We start from the raw sequence: 24,684 nt of genomic DNA on the forward strand, positions 1-24,684 counted from the left end.
AATAAATTGAGCAACCCTTCATTTCAAAATTGGTTGACAAATTATACTGTACGTCTGAGTGATCAAAATTGAAGGGGTCTGGTTGTGAACGTATATTCACGGCAGAAGTTAGGAAGGGCATAGCCTCAGATCTTTAAAACTTGAGGCTTGGTACAACCTTTGCTGCCAAGTACAAAACAAGTGTATTCCCCCAATATGGTTCAGGAGTATGAGTGGAAAAAGATTGTATAAATCAGAACTGACACCATTTCTGGAACTAGCGTGCTGGTGAGCAATCTTATTTGCTCCCCTGGTCTATACAATTCTTCATAATTGCTAATTTTGTTATCACCCTAATTTAGTGAATTCCAGGCCACGTTATTCTGTTCCATAGTATTATGCGAATCCCCATTTATGGGTTCATTTTCAGCATGCACACACATACCATCAACTCCATTTGCCCATTCTCACCTCCTGCAAACAAAACATGGAGTAACAGCCATACAATAATTTAACAAAATAAATGCATCGATCGCAAAGTATTGTAAAATAAATGTAATCACTATAACCAGAGAAAAGATCAAGCTTTTAAAGATACCTACCGACAAACTCTGGAGTTCCAAAGATGTTTTTAAATTCATGCCCAAAATCGATTTCATGTGCTAAACCAAAGTCAATGAGCTTAATCCGAGGTTTGCGTGACTTTTTATCCAGCAACATAATATTTTCAGGCTATAAAAAGGAAAAAGGTTCTGGAAAAAATTCAAGCACAAACTTGCTTCCACTAATGAACAGAACAAGAGCAGCATCTGGGATTAAAATAATGCCTGCAATTGTTTAGATAATATTGCTATTTTGTATAAAAATCACGCTTCAAAAATTAACAGTATAATCAAATGTAAAGAGAACGAGTTACATTACACTATAGTTGCTTTACATTGTAATTCTCTACTGCTCTAAGATTGCTGGTTTAGTGATACAAGGTATAATTTCATAAGTATTCAGACTCTTTGCTATGACACTCAAAATTGAGCTTGGGTTCATCCTGTTTCCATTGATTATCCTTGAGATGGTTCTACAACTTGATTGGAGTCCACCAGTGGTAAATTAAATTGATCAGACATGATTTGGAAAGGCATACACCTGACTATATAAGATCCCACATTTGACAGTGCATGTCAGAGCAAAAACCAAACCATGAAGACAAAGGAATTGTCCGTAGACCTCTGAGACAGGATTGTGTCGAGACACAGATCTGGGGAAGGGTATACAACAATTTCTGCAGAAGAGCACAGTGTCCTCCGTCATTCTTATGGAAGAGCTTTGGACCCACCAAGAATCTTCATAGAGCTGCCCCCCCCCCCCCCCCCCCCCAGCCAAAGTGAGCAATAGGGGGAGAAGGGCCTTGGTCAGGGAGGTGATCAAGAACCCGATGGCCACTCTGACAGAGCTCCAGAGTTCCTCTGCGGAGATGGGAGAACCTTACAGAGGACAGCTATATCTGCAGCACTCCACCAATCAGGCCTTTATGGTAGGGTGGCCAGACGGAAGCCACTCCTCAGTAAAAGGTACATGACAGCCCGCTTGGAGTTTGCCAACAGGCATGAGAAACAAGATTCTCCGGTCTGATAAAACCAAGATTGAACTCTAAATGCCAAGTGTCACGTCTGGAAGAAACTAGGCACCGTTCATCACCTGGCCAATACCATGGTGGTGGCAGCATCATGCTGTGGGGATGTTTTTCAGCGGCAGGAACTGGGAGACCAGTCAGGATCGAGGGACAGATGAACGGAGCAAAGCACCGAAAGATCCTTGATGAAAACCTGCTACAGTGCTCCAGACACCTGTTTTCGCATTTTTATTATGGGGTATTATGTGTAGATTGATGGTAAAAAAAATGTTTTAATCCATTTTAGAATAAGGCTGTAATGTAACAAAATGTGGAAAAGGTGAAGGGTCTGTATACTTTCTGAATGCATTGTATCTCGCAAGTACTGCTTAGCTCGGTACAATGCTCAACAATATATGTTTACTTAAATCAGGAGGATTATACAAACTGATGAAAAAATAGGATTGCCACATGGTAATTTATCCCTTCACTTTTATTACCAGCCAAGTGGGAACACTGGAACAGGAAACATCTGTTAAGCCTGTGCTGCCAATCAGTAATGTATCACTGTCATTCTTTACTTTTTTCATATCTTCAGGCGTTGCTTTCTTATCAGTACTTTTTGATGGAACTTTTGATTTGTTCTGCTAAATACATTTAATCAAATACTATATGCATATACATCTTTCATATAGAATGTCTGACAAATGTAATTGAATTGTTCATATTAATCATTTTGAGAGTTACTGCATGTACAGTTTCCTGGTCATCAGAGACAAAACTGGCATCAATGAGGATCCATTTACTCCCCTCAACAAAATCTCAAAGGCTTTAATGAGATGGCAGTATTTTGTAGGAGCTATGTTTGCACTTACTGCCTTCGTTTAATAATTATCTGCCTACACTGGGTGCATAAAACATCTTACAACTAACAGGAGAGTGGTTGTCAGATGGTAGCAAGGTTTGGTTCCCAATTGGTTGAGCAGACCACTTTTTCCCTGAGCAATTTGGAAAGCTAATATAAAGCAGGTCAGAAAATACCTTTTGCAGTCCCTAGATGTTTAATGTCAGGACATATCATCTGACTACTGGAAAAACAAACATTTGCACAGTTACAGTTCCCTATTGATTTAGGTGATTTGGCTGCAGTTCAAAACACATAAACAAATCCCATGCAATGTCCTTTTAAACACATGCGTCGTCTAATGCACGTTTATTCCTCATAAATTAATGTGAAAATCTATACAATGGTATCAAGAGCTCAACCACCTGCATTATATTATTGCACCAATTACATTTTTACTCTGGACTAGGTTTTAATTTCATATTATTAGCAACTGGTAGATATCCCAAATATAAATATTTCACCTAATTGAACAACTATGTAAATTATACTTTGTAAAAATGAGACAAATCAGATTCGGGTATTTTTCAACATTGTTCAAACCACAATACAAGTTAAATCTTAATTTGTTCATAAATAAAAAAGAGATTGAATAAAAATGGAAACAAATTATCCAAGCTCCCATTTCTTTGCATATGTTGAATCGGCTGTAGACATTATGTTTCACAGGCCAGGAGAAATAAAAGGACAGTATCTTGAGTGAAGAGAGAAAGTGGATTTAGGGTTGACCTTGGAGATTTTAAACTTAACCTTTCCTAAACGTAGTTGAAGAGTTGGGGAAGGCCAGGCCACATCAACATCACTGAACTGTGGTAGGTATTACACTGTTGTATTCCCTAGAACAGGTGATTAATTCACTCAATTCAACATTACCAACTTTTCCATTAATACAACATTTTATTATCTGAAAGTAGAGCAAGGAGGGTAATGGTATGGAACTCCACTACTAATACAGTGGGATTAGGCGGAACCTTTTTATTGTGGAGTGAAATTTGACTCAAATATTGTGGTAAAAGTAGTCCACATATTTATTTGGTAAATGGAATTGAAAAATTAGAATTCCTAACAGTGAGAAAACTATATGGACAGCAAATCCACATTGCAATAATTGCAATCCTTGCGTATTCCTGGAGATTTGAATACATAACAACTAAATCATATGAAAATGTCCATAGATTGAAAATTTTAAAGTTTGGACAAGGCCATTCAGGTTACTAGTAAACCTTTCTCCTTACACATTAAACCCATGTCCTCTGTTTCACGATTCACCTACTCTGGGGAAAATGACTGTGTATTCACCCTATCTATTCGCTTCATGATTTTATACACCTCTGTTGTGTTAACAGAGGTGTAACCGTTATACACAGCTCTTTGTTCTTTATTGGAGGTTTTTAACTGCCATCTCAACGCGAATCAGAATAGAACAAAACCCACCTACAACTGGAATAAGTGATAAGTGATAAGTCTTTTCTTAATTCTTTACAGTTAAAATCAAAGTTAAAACTAATGAGTAAGTGAGCGCATATATTTTACAGTGGATAAATTGTGGGCTAAATGTGATAATCCATCCAACAGAATTTCATTATGCATCAGTACGGTGTGTAAATATCAGCATTAGGTAACGTAAAGCTACAGCTCCCAGTATTCAGAGCTTCAAGGATAGACCAGCTAAGGCAATATCAGGTACCACTTACCTTCCTAGCTTTTAAAACAGGAGGACAAAAGGTGGTAAGAAGGAAAGTAAAATACCCAGCATCAATTTTCAGTTATTGGGAACAGACATGCATAACAGTTTTCAGTGCATCAACTTACTTACTTAAGTCTTACATGCCATGACTAATTTATCTCAAAGTCAAGAGCATTTAAATTGATATTTGTTAGTTTAAGCATGACTATTTTTCGCTTTGGCCATTTTAAAAAGAAAAAGAAAACGCTCAACAATTTCTCACTGAACTTCGGTACCCGTGACAATAAACTAAATTTGGACAACTTCACCCTGGACTTACCTTAAGGTCAAAATGGGCGATGCACTTGGAATGGAGGTATTGGACACCATTAAGAATCTGTTTGAGAAATTCTGTTGCCTCCTCTTCTGTCAAGGACTCTTTCTCTGCCAGAAAATCAAACAGTTCTCCACCGGACACACTGAATTAAAAAAAAAAAAAAAAAGTAACTTCACAATATTGTTTCCAATGTGTTTAAAATTAACCGCTCAAATAAATCAATTTTAAGATCCCTCAAATAAAATGCCCAATTTAAGATTGTAATGTTAAAGCTCCTCACCACAAGTGATACGGGAAGTGACCATACCACCAGTTGGCAGCCTCACAGAATTTGTCCACTAAAACAAGCATTGCCCTTTATTTTAGATGCCTCAATTGAATTTCACCTCTGCATCTTCTACATGAAAGGAAGCCGCAGCTATTCTGACCTTTCTTCAAATATGTAATTGGGCCATTCTTTGGAAAGTGAACCAAAAATGTCACACACGTGACCAGCTGGCATCACATAAAGCATTACATTAATAAATTCTTGTAAGAGATTCATCTTCATTCATTGATATTTTCCTACCTACAGAACTATAAATGCATGTCTGCTAAGTATATGAACATACTAGCTTTTTGAAATTCCGTTGGTAAGATGAAACTGAGACGGAAAAAAATGCTTCCGTGTGAGGTCACACACACACGGACCAGTCATATTTGACCTCTGACCCTAAACAAACATTGTCGGCATAACATAAAAATTTCACTTGATAAACTTTGGAAAAAAAAGAATCATATATACAGTACAAAACAATATACCAGTAATGCAGAATTAGAAGAGATGTATTCCGCAATTTTACATATGTTTGGTCACACACGTGACCTATCTCCTTCGCTCCATAGATGCTGCTGCACCCGCTGAGTTTCTCCAGCATTTTTGTGTACCTTCGATTTTCCAGCATCTGCAGTTCCTTCTTGAACACGTGACTAAGAATGTGGGGGGGTGGGGCGGGGGCTTTGCCTATTCCTACCAACAAAGTCTATAGGTTCCTTTGTATCCTGTACAGTACAATTGCATCCTTCTCTGCAAAGTTGTGACGAAAACCGCATTCAGTACTCAAGCTGTGGTCTAGCTGATGTTGTATAAAGTTCCATTGTAATCTTCTTTCAGTTATATTCTAAATCTCAGAATTTATGACAAATTTACTTTTTTCTAGAACAACGAGAACAAATGAAAGCTCGTGTCTACACTAAAAATTATCAAAGAGTGGCAAAACCATCTCAAAACAAATGCATAACTTGATTCAGACACAAGGATCTGCAGGTGCTGGTTTGTAATAAAAGACAATCTGTTAGATGTAAAAGACAATCTGTAAAAGACAAACACTGGGTTTTTGATTCAGCCAGGAGAACAGATTTTCTTCTCTGAAGGATATCAATGAACCAGAGTCTTTAACCACTAAGCCAGTGATTTCAGTCACCATTATGATATTAACTTTTTATTCCAGATTTACTTAATTGAATGTAAATTCCCCAGGCTACAAAGGTAGAATTGAATTTTCCAATCATTAGTCCTGACCTTCGGATATCGACCTGATGAAGTGATCATTAAGTTATTACATTTGCATAGATGTGGAAATAGGAAAAATATTGTGACATAAGTTAATCTTATGACAACATAAACAAGGTCATTTTTTAAACTATTTTCTATGGTTTTGTGTGGGCAAAGGTGAATAATACAAAATCGAAACGAGTTTAAATTGAATTTGACGACAATAAAGTTCTGTGGTGGGATAGAGTATTTTCAAATCGCACAAATAATAACAAACAAATGATTATAGCGACAAAGCTTGAAATGAAAAGCAATCAGAAGAGATAATTTATCATAGGCAGATACTAAGTTGTGTTAAAACAGTTGACTATAGACAAGCAGCAAATGATAAATTATTCTAAACTACACAGAAAACAGAAGAATCTTGGAGTGCAGCTATAGAGATAGTTAATTGTGACCGGGTTGGTGGGGCAGCGGAAAGGGAGAGATGGAAAGCTGTTTTAGGTTTAGTTTTAGAGATACAGCATGGAAGGCCCATTGGCCCACACCGACTAACGATCCCCGTACACCAGCAGTATCCTGCACACTAGGGGCAATTTATAACTTTTACTGAAGCCAATAAACCTACAAACCTGTACGTCTTTGATGTGTGCAAGGAAACCGGATCACCTAGGGAAAACCCACGTAGTCACGGGGAGAACATACCAACTCTGCACAGACAGCACCCGCAGTCAGGATCAAACTTGGATCTCTGGCATTGTAAGGCGATTCTACCGCTGTGCCACCCTGAATTACTTTAAAAGGTCACATTTTATGAAAGTTCTGATTTGCAATGACTTGCACAATTTTATGTGCTCCCAGTGATTCAATGACTGGCCAAAAATAATCCTTAACATATTGGCCCAAAATGACCAAAAAGAAAAAAGCATATTTTGAAAGAGGCCATGTAAATTCAGTATTACACTCCATGTAGATTTACCATTCTGTGTATTACTTAATTACATGGGTCTCAAATGATCTGCACAATTAAGTTATGCTTGTTCGGATAGTAAAATGTCATTTGAATAACAATATTCAAATGTCATTTGAATAAAAACTTTGTGTGAAAAAGTTGCCCCTCAGGTTCCTATTAACTTTTTCCCCTCTCAGCTTAAACCTCTATCCTCTGGTTCTGCCTTCCCTTAATCTGTGTAAAAGACTTTGCGCATTCACGCTCTTTATTCCCCTCATTATTGTATACACCTCTATAAGATCATCCTTCAGCCTCCTGGGCTTGGCGGAATAAAGTCCTAGCCTGCCCAACTTTCACCTGTTTCTCAGGCCCTCGAGTCCTGCCAACATACTCGTAAATCTTCTCTACACTCTCTCCAGTTTAATAACATCCTTTTGATAGCAGGGTGGCCAAAAGGGAACACAATACTCCAAATGCAGACTCACCAATGTGTCGTACATCTGTAACACAACATCCAAAATCTGCCCCCTTTACCCTGACTGATGTAGGCCAATATACTGAAACCGCTCTATCTAACTGTGGGGCAACCTTCAGGGAACTATGTATCTGTACACACCAGGGCCCTGCCATTCACTGTAAAGGTCTTGCCCTGGTTTCATTTTCCAAAATGTAGCACCTTGCCTCCATTAACCATTCGTCAGCCCTCTTGCCCAGCTTATCAAGATTCTGCTGTCATTTTTGACAACCATCTTCAATATCTACAATACCACCCACTTTAGTGTCATCTGCAAAGTTATTAATCCTGCCTTACACATTCTCATCCAAATCGTTATTATAACCTACAAACAGCAATGTTCCCAGCACCGACCCTTAATCTTCCATTACCACCCTCTGCTTCCTCTCATGTCAGATAGTGCTTCCTGGATCCCATACGATCTAAATGTCCAGAGCAGCCTACCATGAGGAACCTCATCAAATATTTCGCATAAGTCCATATAGACAATGTCTACAGTATTGCCCCCCTCCTTTTTACTTTAAAAAAAATCACATTATTTATCAAGGAAATAGTCAAGATGACAGGACAAGATGAAGCTATAAACTATATACTCCCATTTAAACAGGTGAAATATTAACTACACAAAACAAATGAGGATAAACATGAGCCAATATATTGAATCAGAAAGGAGAAATGGGGTGAATGAATAAAGACAGTTTTTCAGATTAGCATAAGGTTTGGAAGTGGAATCGTGCAAATATCAGATCACTGTTCATTATGAGGAGTTAGGCTTTTGGATCAAAATTTAAAAAATCATATTTTAGTGACAACATTTTAAAAACGTTGATGGTTTTCTCAATGCTTCTTTGGTGTTGTTGCTCACAGTACTGTCAGGAGAATGAATTCACTCACTCAAATAAAATATCATTTTTTTCATACATTTATATAATGAAGACAAAACAGTTTAAAGATTTACTTACAGTTCAAGAATAAGGATCACATCAGTTTTATTCTCATAAACATCATATAGATTTATAATGTTTGGGTGCTCTATCTCCTTTAAGATGTTGACTTCTCGTTCAATGTCTTCACGACTCACACCACGGCGGCTTGACTTCGAGCGCCGCTTTTTGATGAACTTCGCTGCATATCCTACCCCAGAACTTTTTGCTGCGCATTTTCTCACAATTGCAAATTGTCCACTGAAAAATAAGATAAAAAAGGAAAATTAACACAGTTGTTACTGCAAACCTATTAGTTATCACAATAACAAAGTATCACAATTGCTGCATTCGGTTTTACAATGTTATTTCTGAATGTATTTGATAGTTTTTGAAGTTCACCAAGTTTCTCTCCTGTCTTACTACATGGAAGTGTCCATGAAGATAGTCACCTTCAGAACCTGATAACAAACTATGTAAATGGATGGCAGTGCAATGCACAACAGTAGTCCACAGAAGTTAGAATATACCCTTTTATATTTGTTTTTCAGGGTCCCTTGAAAAGCAAAGTAAAATTTTGGTCAAAGGTTTGCTCAAAGCACAGATTTGATAGTTTGCATTAAAAAAATCCTTCATTAGGTGGGACCCGTGCAATCTAGAATGGAACCGCATCGAATTTAGCATTACTGGAACATTTTGCTTGCAAAAGTACCTAAAGGATGTCATTTCTTTTGGCAACAACACTCCACATAACAGCTGGAGTACAGTACATACACGTACTCCATGATTTTACGTAAGGGGTACGATTTGTGAACCCTGACGCGTCAGATTTGCCAAAAATAACTCACTGAGAATATTAATTGGAATCCAGCAGAAATCCTTCTCTGCATGTTCACCAAATCCTTGTCTCTCTTCTTGCTCAAACCGCGCGTCAATACTGCTGGGCTAAAACTCGCGCTTTCGGCGGAGTCCAGCTGTGACTCAGCAGAAGCTAATAACTCAAAACCTCGCCACAGCATCTGTGGAGGAAATGTACATCCATGTCCTCTAGAGTTGACTGAATGCTGAGTCACTCCTGTACTTTGTGTTTTGCTCAAGTTACTGGTAAACTTGAGTTCCATTTTGCCGTGGTAGCACTTTCTGCGGCATGCGGCCTTCTTGGTATGCACCGTTGCTATTAGAAACATAGAAATTAGGTGCAGGAGTAGGCCATTCGGCCCTTCGAGCCTGCACCGCCATTCAATATGATCATGGCTGATCATCCAACTCAGTATCCCGTACCTGCCTTCTCTCCATACCCCCTGATCCCCTTAGCCACAAGGGCCACATCTAACTATTGCCAGTGTGTTCTCGATGTAAACTTGAGTGATCTTACAGTGTCATGCAAATTACAATCTGTATTGATTGTACTAGATTGTTTATGTAAATCGCCTATTGTGTAAGTCAGGGAGTGTCTGTATCCAGTGTCTACCCAAAGGTTAGAGAGGAGAGAAGAGAAAGACGAAGCACAAAAAGTCATTGGAAGAGACACAAATCTCTTAAATGAAACATATGCACTTCCAGATGTAACGCAAGTGTCTGAAAGGAGGCTGTAAGTTGCATCTAAAACTTCAATTTTATGTTGGGAAGAGTGTAGGCTAATGTCAGGAAAACATCACATGCACCAAGGTGAACTGCACAGAAATACCTGGTCCAAATTCCAGGTGGCTGCAATTTTAAATGGAAATGATTGGAAATGCTAAATTGCTTTTGTATGTGACGTGCATAAATGTGGGTACTCGGATATTCAAATTCTTGTCTTCAAGGTATTGTGATCAGAAGCGGTTAGATTTTCCTCATTAACATTGGAATGCTGCAATTTACTGATGAGATTAAAGATTAATCGCAGATGGTTTCAAGCCAGTAAAACGTCAATGTCCATAGGACTAAATAAGTGGATATATTCATAAGGAGAGCTCATTGACTAATTATCTCTGCTGTTCCTTGATAATGCACACCATGTTCAGTTTTAAATGCTGGACATCTGGTGTTCTGTAGCTTTATGCAATGGTGCCACACGGCGGTACTGGCATTATTATATGCAAAATGAATTCCACTGTGTAATGTTTAATTGCATATGTATTAAAATTCCATTGACCAACTGCTGAAATAAAGCCCGTGCAATTACGTTGAAGCAGACTAAAATGCCTTTATATTACAAAAGAGCAAGCAGCTTTATGGAAAGAGCAGAATAGGTGACAAAAGTTACATTGAGCAGGTGTCGTTGGCAGACTAGAGTGATGAGTGTAAAAAAAAGACACAAAGTGCTGGAGTGACCCAGCGGGTCAGGTTGGTGTAAACAATATTCGGTCCAAATCATAACTTCCTAGGAGAGCTGCATCGTGAATAGTTTGTTGCCAGTGCCTTCCTTACGGGAACTGACAGTACTGACTGAAGTCAGAGATTGAACTGAAAACCCGGCTTCTAAAAATGGCAGTGACAAAATAAAAACAAACATTTTACTTTTGAACCTTCACATTTCCCCAAATAGTAAATAATAGTAAACTAAATTCTAATGCATCAAGGCACACTAGAATGTAAAATTGTAACTATCAATTATGTACAAAACATTTTGGTTTTATTCTGATCATCTCAATGGTTCAACTGAACCCACTTCACATTTCGGCAGCCACTTTGCATTGTAGCACTACAGTTAGACAAGTAAAATTAAAAATTGTATTCTATCCTTCCATATAGGGTCATAAATTTAATTGACTTTACTTCCTCCTCTTCAGATCAGTTTAAATTTGTATCATGTTCGGCACAAGCATTGTGGGCCGAAGGGGTCCGTTCCTGTGCTGTACTGTTCTATGGTCCCTGACTGTGTCCGATTCAGATTCAGATTCAGATTCAATTTTAATTGTCATTGTCAGTGTACAGTACAGAGACAACGAAATGCATTTAGCATCTCCCTGGAAGAGCGACATAGCAAACGATTTGAATAAATAATAATAAGTGTCCAGGGGGGGGGGTGGTGATTGGCCGTCACCGAGGTACGTTGTTGAGTAGAGTGACAGCCGCCGGAAAGAAGCTGTTCCTCGACCTGCTGGTTCGGCAACGGAGAGACCTGTAGCGCCTCCCGGATGGTAGGAGGGTAAACAGTCCATGGTTGGGGTGAGAGCAGTCCTTGGCGATGCTGAGCGCCCTCCGCCGACAGCGCTTGCTTTGGACAGACTCAATGGAGGGGAGCGAGGAACCGGTGATGCGTTGGGCAATTTTCACCACCCTCTGCAATGCCTTCCGGTCGGAGACAGAGCAGTTGCCATACCATACTGTGATGCAGTTGGTAAGGAAGCTCTCGATGGTGCAGCGGTAGAAGTTCACCAGGATCTGAGGAGACAGATGGACCTTCTTCAGTCTCCTCAGGAAGAAGAGACGCTGATGAGCCTTCTTGTCTGTCTCCCTCCCAGGCAAACCATCAAACTTTTGAAATTATTTCATAAAATCTCTGGAGGCTTATTTTACATCTAATGACATGCCACAATCTGTCAATAAAACATGCCGGGTGGAGATTTCTCAGCTACATAGGTGCTCAGTTGAGACAACACAGCAAGGGTTAGATTACATTCTGAACAATCAATGTCATTGCAGGTTTCCAACAATGAAACAGGAGCAAAGTGAAGCAGATGCCAAGAATTGCACCATTTCAGAAGGCAAGAAACACTCTGCAGGGTTGAGCAGTTCATGTTGAAGAAAAATCCCAAGAAAACTGGTGTTTTGGCTACAGAATTTTAAAAAAGCAATAGACGAAAGGGAAGCGGGGTAAGGGAAATAAAGCACAAAAGCTCAGGAAATGAAAAATACACCGGAAATGAAAAAGAATGACTGAGAATTTCCAAGTGAAGATGATGAATGACTGACATTACAATAATACGGATGTCAAAAAGCTGTATCATTTCATATAAATAATACATAGAAAACATGAAAAGCTCATGAGTTGGGGGATGAAAAACTAATTATTTCTCCAATGCATCACAACTTCTGCCCAAGAAAACAAAAAGTAAATCCTTTATAGTGCCACAGTGGCCTATGGGCCACACCTGGACAACAGGATGTCCATCAAGCCTGCATTTCTCATCGCCCACGCAATAATACGTTCATGATCATGGGGCTTTCATGATGCTGAGCCAGGATTGAGTGGAGGATATCCAGAGTCAAGTTCAAGAGAGTTTATTGTCATGTGTCCCAGATAGGACAATGAAATTCTTGCTTTGCTTCAGCACAACAGAATATTGTAGGCACAAATATTCTGTTGTGCTGAAACAAAACAAGAATTTCATTGTCCTATCTGTTAATCAACTTAAAATTTGTTTCTCATAGAAACATAGAAACATAGAAATTAGGTGCAGGAGTAGGCCATTCGGCCCTTCGAGCCTGCACCGCCATTCAATATGATCATGGCTGATCATCCAACTCATGCATTTCATTCTTTTCTTCTTCAATAATTCAAAACAAAAATGCAGCTGCTGGATTATTGATTACAATCGAAGTGCCTCCATATCTATCCTATGCCAAGTGAGTTTTAGTTCTCCATGAAAAACTGAGCAAACTGTGGAATGGAATTTCAGAACCACAATACAAATCCTGAAAATCAAAACCATCCATTATCAAATAATTATGCCCAAAATTATTTGTGTTTGTTTTAGATTTGCAGGATAAAAGTAGTTGAAGTGTTTTAAGTTATATTTTAATTTAATGAACAGGCCATCATCTTGCAAGCTTCAATGCTTGGTAGATGCAGATTGGACACTTAATATTATACCTTGAACAAAAGAGAGTTTTTCCTCTACGATTGCTGAAGGTCGCTCACACAATAAATTCACAGATCCTCAAGGTCTAGATGATTTCCCCATTTCAGGCATGAAGAGATCACCTATTTTGGAAACAACATAACCCAAACCACACAACATGCCTTTTCACACTTCCTCAAAATGTTTAAAAGGGAAGTACAAACCATAGTTTATGACCAGCAATGCACATTGTACCCTTGTAACCTGGTGTATGATCAAAGTTAACACCCCCTATGCAAATATTATACACTGTGAATGGTCAAATATGGATATTTAACATGAAATGCTGATGACGACTTATTTAAAATCGACTCAAACAGAATTTCTTAAAATATTACAAATATATCTGAAAATGTTATTGCCAAAAGAAAGTTACAAAACTATAAGAGAACAGGTAGAAAGTAACTGCTGAATCAACCAAGGCAGATCCTGGTATTGCATCCCAATTATTGACAAAAGACCAAAAGTCACCATTTCATAATGTCGATATCAACAAAAAAGAGATGTCAAGGGGAGGGTGGGGAAGATGTATACCACAGATCTGATGATATGCCAGCTAATGACACAATCAATTACATACAGCACAGTATTGAGGATGTTGACCAGAATAACAGACGGAAGCATGCATGCCCAGCTTCAAACAGAGATTTGCATTAAAATGCACAACAAGTGACAGAGAGAGAAAAACAAATTCCAAAATGCTACGGAAAATGACAATTCTGAATAAAAATGTACTGGAAACACGTAGTAGATCCAGCAGATTTCCAAGAAAGGAGACATAGAATCAGAATGTCTTATCTTACAGCCACACAGAAAGAGGCCATATAGTTAATGTTGGCTAGCACAGGAGCTTATCAACTTTCACGCCTCATTTTATTCTACCCCTGTAACATAAATTCATCATCATACCTTTTATTCTATTTTTTGCCATAAACCTTTAACAAGAGGTGATTTACAATTGCCACTTAATCTACCAGCATGCCTTTTGTGCTGTGCTAGTAACCACAGTCCCTGGAGGAAGCCAACATGAACACGCACAGATTGTGCTAACTCCACACAGACAGCAGACACAGATTAGGAAAAAGAGAAGTGCAATGAGACCTGGGTGGGCTTGTACACCAGTCTCTGAAAGTAAACATGCAGGTATAGCAGGCAATGAAGAAATCTAATGGCACCTTCATAACAAGAGGATTTGAGTATAGGTGTAAATAGGACCTTCTGCAGTTGTACAGGGCCCTGGTGAGACCACATCTGGAGTATTGTGTGCAGTTTTAGTCTCCTAATTTGAGGAAGGACATCCTTGCTATTGAGGGAGTGCAGCGTAAGTTCACAAGGTTAATCCCCGGGATGGCGGGACTGTCATATGTGGAAAGACTGGGCTTGTATTCACTGGAATTTAAATGGATGAGAGGGGATTCTTATAGAAATATATACAATTATAAAAGGACTGGACAAGCTAGATGCAGGAAAAATGTCCAGAACCAGGGGCCACGGTCTAAGAATAAAAGGGAGGTCATTTAAAACTGAAATGAGAAAAAAAGCTTTCTCACCTAGAAAGTTGTGAATTTGTGGAATTCACTGTCACAGAAGGCAGTGGAGGACGATTCACTGGATGAATTTAAAAGAAAGTTAGATTGAGCTCTTGGGGTTAGCGGAACCAAGGGGTATTGGGAGAAGGCAGGCATGGGTTACTGATTGTGGATGATCAGCCATGATCACAATGAATGGCGGTGCTGTCTCGAAGGGCTGAATGGCTTCTTCCTGCACCTATTTTCTATGTTTCTATGTCCCTTTTTTCAAATCTAGCTGTGGTACACCCAACTACCAATCAACCCCCCTCCTCATCTGTATCCACCTATTACTTGCCATGCTGTCCTGTGCCCGGATTTTTTTTTTCAGATTCTCCCGACAGAATCAGTCTGAAGAAGGGTCAATCTGAAATGTCACCTATCTTCGGCCACCAGAGATACTGACTGACTAATTTACTGTTAAATTATTCCTGCACTGTGTGTTTTGCTTACTCACACGGGCCTCTACGTGAATCCAGCAATTTTGTTACTTTGTTCATGTCCTCTAAAATGGCCCAACAAATCACTCATTAACCAATGCAGAGACAAGGCTGCCAGGCAACCAGGCATTTTCCCAAACCCCAAATTCGGAACTAATCCATGCAATATCGCCGACTCCACCTGACAATGGTGAATAGTATCCGAGCAAAAGCCTTATATAGTCTTTCTCAAATAATCATTCTATACAGACAATGTGCCAGGTAAATCTATTCCAAGCCCTGTCCATAGGCAGGGCAGAGTTACTGGAGGTGATTATGCAACGATATACAGGCATGATAGAATAATCTTTCAGGTTCTGGACATTCACTGCAAATCCTTTGCTTTTTCAATGCATCAGGCCAAATAAGGACAAAGAAACCTTTTGATTACCATCCAACGACATATTTCAGTTGATAAGAAAGTGCTCCTCCACAATGAACATTTTAAAGAGAAGCAATGGAAATACTAAGGGCACAGAACATACTCTATGTTGAGCAACATCAATATCTATCACCAGAATTGGTTTGCTAGCACCGCCATGATCAAAGCAACCATGGACTTATGGACACAACTGTCAGATTAGTTGTGTGGCAGATAGTAAGCAAATCAACACAAGAGATAAATCTATTAGATCTTGACAACAAACTACCCGTTGAAGTTGCACTGGTCCATGGTGGCATAGTGCTTATGGAGACAAAGTCCATCTTTACATCAATGGCCTCTTCATTGTGTCACGTCACAGCAGATGTACCAGATTCTGAATAAATGTGGCAAGCAAAACCTGGGGCAGCCACGAGGCTCTGTGGATCACCAACAGTAGCGTACAACACCACAAGTCAGTAATTCCATTCACTCAATCATCACCACAAAGTCTGGAGATTAATTATTTTTCAAAGGAGGTGCAGAATCTCTTATAATAAAAACCAGGATAAATCCAATGAGACCACAGCCTATTCAGTCTACTGTTAATCATCAGCAGTTACTCACCCAGGTTACTTCAACTGCATCTCCTAAATTGCCTTCTACCGCCACAAATGACAATGACTTCAGGAAAACATAAACTTTCCTGGTCCGAGAACACTAACGCAATTATCAAAAAAGCTCATCAGCGCCTCTACTTCCTGAGAAGATTACGGAGAGTCGGATTGTCAAGGAAGACTCTCTCTAACTTCTACAGGTGCACAGTCGAGAGCATGCTGACCGGTTGCATCGTGGCTTGGTTCGGCAATTTGAGCGCCCTGGAGAGGAAAAGACTCCAAAAAGTAGTAAACACTGCCCAGACCATCATCGGCTCTGACCTTCCTTCCATCGAGGGGATTTATTGCAGTCGCTGCCTCAAAAAGGCTGGCAGTATCATCAAAGACCCACACCATCCTGGCCACACACTCATCTCCCTGCTACCTTCAGGTAGAAGGTACAGGAGCCTGAAGACCGCAACAACCAGGTTCAGGAATAGCTACTTCCCCACAGCAATCAGGCTATTAAACCTGGCTCGGCCAAAACTCTGATTATTAATAACCACTTTCTGTTATTTGCACTTTACCAGTTTATTTATTCATGTGTGTATATATTTATATCATGGTATATGGACACATTTATACGTTTTGCAGTAAATGCCTACTATTTTCTGTGTGCTTAAGCAAAGCAAGAATTTCATTGTCCCATACAGGGACGCATGACAATAAACTCACTTGAACTTGAACTTATTTCCTGCATCTCGTTTTCAAGTCACAAAAACTGGAAGCTGCGGGGAAAGGATTAACTGGTCTCCTGACTTGGAAATACTTATCACTGGGTCTAAATCCTAGAACTCTCTCACAAATGGCACAGCCTTTGATGTTAAGGTAATCGCTCACACTTCATCTCAGGGAAGAACTGCAGCAGTCTTAAGACAACAGTTCTAATCAAGGGCAAGTATAAACGGGCATTAAATGCTAGCTTTGCCTGCAACGTCTAGTTTCCAGAATTAAAAGTTTCAATAAACCTCTCACAATCTGTTCTTTGCCACAATCTAGTGTGCAATTGTGCAATTAAAACATCTAGTTAACAATGAACTGCAGTGGTGCCCAAGTGTCATCAGTCTGCAGTGTATTGGAAGCCATCTTGTAATATTAGTTGAAACGTTAATACCCAGTTCTGCTTATGGAACTAAGAATTTTTTACACGAATCAGGCAAGTTCCATGTCAAAAATATTTACTTTTGGTTAATCTCTCTGATTTTATCATCATGACACTTTTTTTTAAATCTCTCACCTCGAACCGTTTTACCCAGGAACAACCAGTAACTAGGCAAAATTAACATTGATTATTTTTAGTGAGAAAAGGGATTTTGACAATAAACTGGAAGGAAGAACAAACAAATTATTTTAAATTAGATGCAACTCTTTCCCTGGAGGAATATTTGCTTTAATAAAAAGACTTGATTTCTTCTTGGTTTGTACTTCCTTAACTAATACCTCATGAATAATCATTGATGAATTTCACATTATGAGCAATCATATCAATAGGCTATCCACAAGGTTGTTTTATAGTAGAGCCCAATCTTGTCCTCAAAAGGCTTCTCTATATTTGCATCTAATTTATCAGAACAGTAAACCTTGGGTGAAAGTTCACCTTCGGAACTCAAGGGATAGGAAGCTAATTATCACATTACCAACTGACTCAACTAATAGCGCACCAACCATGATTTGAAATTTGCTTGTTAGCAGTATTTATGGCTCGGGTGTTCCACAAAGCTCACAGCGAAAGACCTAATAACTACTGAAATAAGCTATCAACCTTATTTAAACTGCAATGAGCACTGAAAAAAGGTAGATGTCTCTAAAGAACTGGGCTTTTTGAAATTTAATACACCTTTTATAATGAATCGAAAAAAAAAATCTTTTATTCCACCCTGAAAATAAAATGTTTCCCATTTGATCTTTAATTGTTTAAAAATCTTAGGTTTGGAAAAAGAAGCTTGCATCAAAATACCATTTCATGAATTATTCAACAAAACCCACTTTTTGGTGAACAATACATTAAATTTGGAATTTCCCTCTGGTTACAGGTTAATTTGTAACCATGACCTTAATGAAACGGGAAATTATCTTTTTGCTTTTGGAAATGTGCTTTGGTTATTCAAGAAAAAAAGACAATTCAGTTTCAATCTAAAATCTAAGTTTATTTTCCATCCACAAAATCTTAATCTACCTAATTCATTACATTATACATTAAACAATAGCAAAATGCCTGCATCAAAAATATATTTACTCAAATATGGAAGGCGTGGGGAGGGCGTTGAGAGTTATGGGTGTTGGAAAAAAATGGGACAAGCTTGTGTCATATTAACGGTACTTTTTGTGTATGAGGCAATATTACAAAGAGCAAATAGGAGTAGTTCATAAGTTCTAGGAGCAGAATTAGGCCATTTAGCCCATCAAGCTTATTCCACCATTCAATCATGGCTGATCTATCTTACCCTCTCAACCCCATTCTCCCCATAACCCAACACCGTTACTAATCAAGAATCTGTCAATCTCCACCATAAAAATATCCATTGACTTGGCCTCCAGAGCCATCTGTGGTAATGGATGCCACAGATTCACCACCCTCTGATTAGAGGTTTTAGAATATTCTTTGGAAAAATACATGCAAGTGGCCATTATTGTCTTCACTTTCTCATTAAAGTTTCTACACTTGTACTGCTACTTATTATAATCATTTATACAATTTCTCTAATTAACGCCAAATGTTGGCCAAATGTGAAAAAACGGAGCCACCTCACCCACTTTGAAGTAGCAATACTTGACTACTAAATGGACAACGAGTATAGACTTGGTGGAATCAATGATCTTGTTAAATCCAGAACCAGAGTCTTGATTATCATCTTTATACATCTGACAAAATATACATAGTCTTAGGGTCAAAAACAAATGAAATGTTGCTGATATCAAATGCACTGTTAAGCCATTAAGTCTGTAAAGAACTATACATTGAGGATTGCAATCATTAAAACTATTCTCAGGCTGGAATTTATAGTTCATATTGTTTAACATCTGCCAAAAATGAGAATTAACTGACAATTATATACAGAAGTAAACTGCTTTAAATTTAGAGGTTTGCAAGTACAAATAAACTAGGAACTGTGGTTGGGGGTGGAACAAGGAATAAACATCATGAAATATATAGATCAAATGAGTATTTTATGTAGTTATACTGGATTCAAGAACACATATCAAACTAAACAAGTCAAGTCAAGTTTATTCGTCACATACACGTACTAGATGTGCAGTGCAATGAAAGTGGCAATGCTCGCGAACTCGTGCAAAAAGACAAACAAACAAACAACCAAACAAACTATAAACACAATCATAAACACACACATATTTTTTTACATATTAAATATTGGAAGGAAAAGCATTCAGTAAAGTTAGTCCCTGGTGAGATAGGAGTTTACAGTCCGAATGGCCTCTGGGAAGAAACTCCTTCTCAACCTCTCCGTTCTCACAGCATGGCAACGGAGGCGTTTGCCTGACCGTAGCAGCTGGAACAGTCCATTGCAGGGGTGGAAGGGGTCGCCCATGATTTTATTGGCCCTGGAGTTGCACCTCCTGATGTATAGTTCCTGCAGGGGGGCGAGTGTAGTTCCCATAGTGCGTTCGGCCGAAAGCACTACTCTCTGCAGAGCCTTCTTGTCCTGGGCAAACCAATTCCCAAACCAGATGGTAATATTTCCGGACAAGATGCTTTCCACAGCCGCTGAGTAGAAGCACTGGAGGATCCTCGGAGACACTCTGAATTTCCTTAATTGCCTGAGGTGGTAAAGGCGCTGCCTTGCCTTACTCACGAGTGCTGCGGCGTGTGATGTCCATGTCATATCCTCAGAGATGTGGACTCCCAGATATTTAAAACAGCTCACCCTATCCACAGTATTCACAAAGCATGTCTTCTCTCAAAACTTTACATATGCTGACTCAGAATTTGGCATAAATGCAAAAACCTAGGAGATGACAATGCTTACAAATTGCCCTATTAATTGTGGAGTGCAGAAGGACGTACAGAAGATGTGAAAAGTGTTGCATATATATCGATCTCTCTTTTATAAAATAGATTTTCAATCAAGAGACATCAATTCCAAAATGTTCGCTGGCAAAAATTCTGCCATTGAAATCTAGTCCAAGGTGCCTCTTGGTCACCTACTATGGTTGGGAACTTCAATTCAGCTGCTGTCGTGTGAAAAAAAAACCAAACAAGTGCTTGTAGGGTGGCTTCTGCCATGTAGGTATCTAAACCTGCCAGGCTGAAAATAATAAGTCTGACATGAAACTATTGAAATGAGCCTGTGGGCTGAAAGCTATTATTACCGTGGGAGTGTGTTTGTTTTTAAATTGAAATGTGCTCACAATGGAATATTCATTACACAGTTCATGAAATACAAAGAACTGTTCTGATGGAGTTGATTCAAAAAGGAAGTTAAACAACTCTAGGAACTAGAAAGTGTAAATTATCTCAGTGCCCACATTCATTTTTTTTTTTAAATGGGCATCTAACTAAACTAGCTTAACACCTTGAGTTAGTAGGGAATCTGCTAACAGTATTCTAAAGTTCCTTGGCCATTACACAACAGTAACCACACAATGGAAGATAGACACAAAAAGCTGGAGTAACTCAGCAGGACAGGCAGCATCTGTGGAGAGAAGGAATTGGTGACGTTTTGGGTCGAGCCCTTTCTTCAGACTGGTTAGGGATAAGGGAAATGAGAGATAGGGAGGAGGGAGGAGGGAGGGGAGGGGGGAAGAATGCCGGGGCTGCCCGAAATGAGAGAAATCAATATTTATACCACTGGGCTGTAAGCTACCCAAGCGAAATATGAGATGCTGTTCCTCCAATTCGCGTTGAGCCTCACTCTGACACTCAGACCGAGGACAGAAAGGTCTGTGTAAGAATGGGAAGGAGAATTAAAGTGTCCAGGAAACGGGAGATCAGGTTGGATCATGCGGGCTGAGTGAAGGTGTTCCGCAAAATGATCGCCTAATCTGCCTTTGGTATCGCCGATGTATAAGAGTCCACATCTTGAACAACGTATACAGTAGATAAGGTTGGAGGAGGTGCAACCTCTGCCTAACCTGAAAAGACTGTCTGGGTCCCTGGACAGAGTCGAGGGAGGAGGTATAGCGACAGATGTGGCATCTTCTGCGGTTGCAGGGGAAAGTACCTGGGGAGGGGGTGGTTTGGGTGGGAAGGGATGAATTAACCAGAGAGTTGCGGAGAGATGGAGATGGGGAAATGTGACTGATGGTGGGATCCTGTTGGAGGTGGTGGTAATTTCATAGAATTATGTGTTGAATGCGGTGGCTGATGGGGTGGAAGGTAAGGGCTATGGGGACTGTGACAATTAGGTGGAGGGGGAGCAAGTGCGGAGCTGTGGGGTATCGAGGAGACACGAGTGAGGGTCTCATCTATGATGGGAGTGGGGAACCCACATTCCCTAAGTAATGAGGACATCTCGGATGTTCTAGTATGGAACACCTCATCTTGAGCGCAGATGCTGCGTAGACTGAGGAATTGGGAGTAGGGGATAGTCTTTGTAGGAAGCAGTGTGGGAAGAAATTTAGTCGAGATAGTTGTGGGAGTCAGTGGGTTTGTAATGGATGTCAGTCAATCGTCTATTTCTTGTGATGGAGACTGAGAGATCAAGAAAGGGGAGGGAGGTGTCGGAGATATACAATAAATTTGAGTGCAGGGTGAAAGTTGGTGGTGAAATTGATACATTGGAAGTATCTTTTTTGAAAATGCCTTGACAAAACATTTCATGTCCTCTGATTTAATGTCAATTGATGCAAACAGCAATACTTAATGCTGCATCTTATGCCAAAAGCATGCATTGAATTTCAATAAATTATTTATTAAACAGGAATTGTGGCTAGAATTAATTGTGAAGCAACCATGGTACGTGTCATTAGTCATAGGGCCTTTCTTAATTGTAACTTTATCATGATCTAGCAGTGTTTTCCAAAAAAAATAACTATCTGACAAAATATAACAAATGAATGCCAAAAATTAGAAAGCAAAAACAATACTGGAAATCGGAAATAAAAACAAAAAATGTTCAGGAAATATTTAATTTTCCGGCATCTACAATATTTTCCCCATACTTTTCAATATTTAATTTACCGACACTTCTCTTCAGGAATGTCCACCATGACAATGTCCCTGCTCCTCTACCTGATGGAAATTCCCATTTTCTCTCTCTTTTGTTTGCAACTGAGTATTTCCAACACATTGTTTATATTACATATGTCAGTTGGCCTTTGCACAGTTTGAGCACATGTGATGTGACTGCAGGGAAATCAATAAATAGGTAAACCTACAGATTTCCATGTCCACATAATAAACCAATGCAACGACTGTGTCTTCATCTAAACTAGGATTTAAAAAAAATCTAAATGCACCATGTACAAGATGTCACTAGTTTCCAGTTAAGAAAAAAAAACTTGGTTTGACTGCCAAACTTAACTGCATTTGTTCTTTTTTTTTTTTAATGTCCCCATAGACAATTAAATTCCAATATAAGTGTCAAAGGCATGTTTATGCACACTTTTAAACCATAAATGCAAGAGGTTTTACCAAATGCTGTTAATAGATTTTAAATACAGATGTTCTGTGTGGGTTGCAAGTCCGACATCTGGTCTAGAGATTTATCTGGTCAGGACAATCGCAAAAAATAAGACGACGCATACAAACTATAATTTTCCAATCATTTCATATTAACTGAGAAAACGATAGAAATTCATAGCCTGAAAAGATTAGCCTACATCAGAATACAATAGTTTTTTGTTGAAAATATAGATTATGAAATAGCATGGTTTATAACTTTTTTCTTGAGAAGAAAATATCCGATATTAGTCATATTAATTAATAAATGTTCAAGGTATTATATGCAGCAGCTCTCCTTTGTTATATATGTTAAGCTGATTTTCTGAGCTTAAATTGGATACCGTCATGTTTTGTGAAATTATTCCCATCATTTTCTCTACTTAGATAAAGTATTGGGGGCTGAGATTAATAGTAAACAAATAGGAAATCATTTAAATAATTCAGAACTCAGACGGCAGAGGCAGAAAGCCTACCGACATCTAGAGAGAAACCGGATGTTCATTTGATAGGATGTGCAAGACAATAAACCAAAAGCTGGATTATTCCCAATAATTCTTTTGTCGCAATGCATTGTCACAACAGGTTAAATGAACAGATACTGTGCCATAAAATCCAATGAATAAACAGGAAGCTATCATAACTTTTCTTCTGGTCCACTTTCACCCAATTGCTCAGTAACCTGCTCACGTTTTTTTTAGAAGCTCAGGACATTAAAACAAACAGCAGAATGCACAAAATACCAGATGCCTGTGGGTTGTTGGAGACAGTTGACAGGAGTGATGAGCAAGAGTGAGAGAGAAAAATCTTATTTTACTCTTTTCTTTCTTAAATCATGGATGCTCAAGGACGCATTTGTGACTGTACAACCTAAACTACAGAATCGAGATAGTTTAAAAGACTTTCTATAGATTGAGATATCATAGGCACCTTCATGCACTTTAGTTTTAGTTTACAGATACAGCGTAGAAACAGGCCCATCGGCCTATCGAGTCTGTGTTGACCAGAGATCACCACGTACATTAGCATTATCCTACACACTAGGGACAATTTACAATTTTACCAAGGCCAATTAACCAACGAACCTGTACGTCTTTGAAGTGTGCGAGGAAACTGAAGCACCTGGGGAAAACCCATGCAGTGTGGGGAGAACGTACAAACTCCCTACAGGCACCCACAGTCAGTTTCTTCTCAATGGAAAAAGAAAATTAAAAACAATTAATGCCAGTGTTAATTTGGATTAAAATCTATATCTATACTATTACTAAAACTCTGATCTTATCCTCTTCCGGTTTGCGTTGTTTTTAAATTTGCGCAAAAAGGGTACCCGATAGCGCTACGATTTTTCGCCATCTTACTCACCGTTCTCTTGTGCTCCAAGTGCACCAGATCTGTTCCGAACGGTGGAATATTCCAAAAGTTATGAAGGTTTAAAAATTGAATTGAATTTCCTTTATTGTCATTCAAAGAAGTTTGAACGAAATTTCATGACAGTAAAAGGCGACAAAACACACAATTAACACAATTTAACACAAACATCCATCACAGTGAATCTCCAGGCACCTCCTCACTGTGATGGAGGCAAAAAGTCTTATCTCCTCCCTGCCCGTCAGGCAGTCAAACTGCTGCGCTGAGGCAATCGAGGCTCTCGATGTTGAAGCCCCCGCCAGGTGATGGTAAATTCCGCGGCCGATTTTAAGCTCCGTGAACGGGCCGATTCAAACTCCACGATTCGGGGTGGACGAAGCTGCTGT

General features: G+C 39.1%; 1 protein-coding gene across 1 annotated transcript in view; it reads right to left on the minus strand.

Moving 5' to 3' along the window:
* dapk1 (death-associated protein kinase 1) overlaps positions 1-24,684 on the minus strand; it is a 179,956-nt gene that overhangs the window by 90,549 nt on the left and 64,723 nt on the right. The window contains exons 3-5 of the mRNA XM_055632928.1: positions 8,458-8,679; positions 4,499-4,637; positions 582-711 (exon numbers count right to left, since the gene is read on the minus strand). Coding sequence (XP_055488903.1) covers positions 582-711; positions 4,499-4,637; positions 8,458-8,679 — 491 coding nt within the window. The remainder of the gene's footprint in view (positions 1-581; positions 712-4,498; positions 4,638-8,457; positions 8,680-24,684) is intronic.

This window comes from Leucoraja erinacea, chromosome 3 (assembly GCF_028641065.1).
Source record: "Leucoraja erinacea ecotype New England chromosome 3, Leri_hhj_1, whole genome shotgun sequence".
Lineage (NCBI taxonomy): Eukaryota > Metazoa > Chordata > Chondrichthyes > Rajiformes > Rajidae > Leucoraja > Leucoraja erinaceus.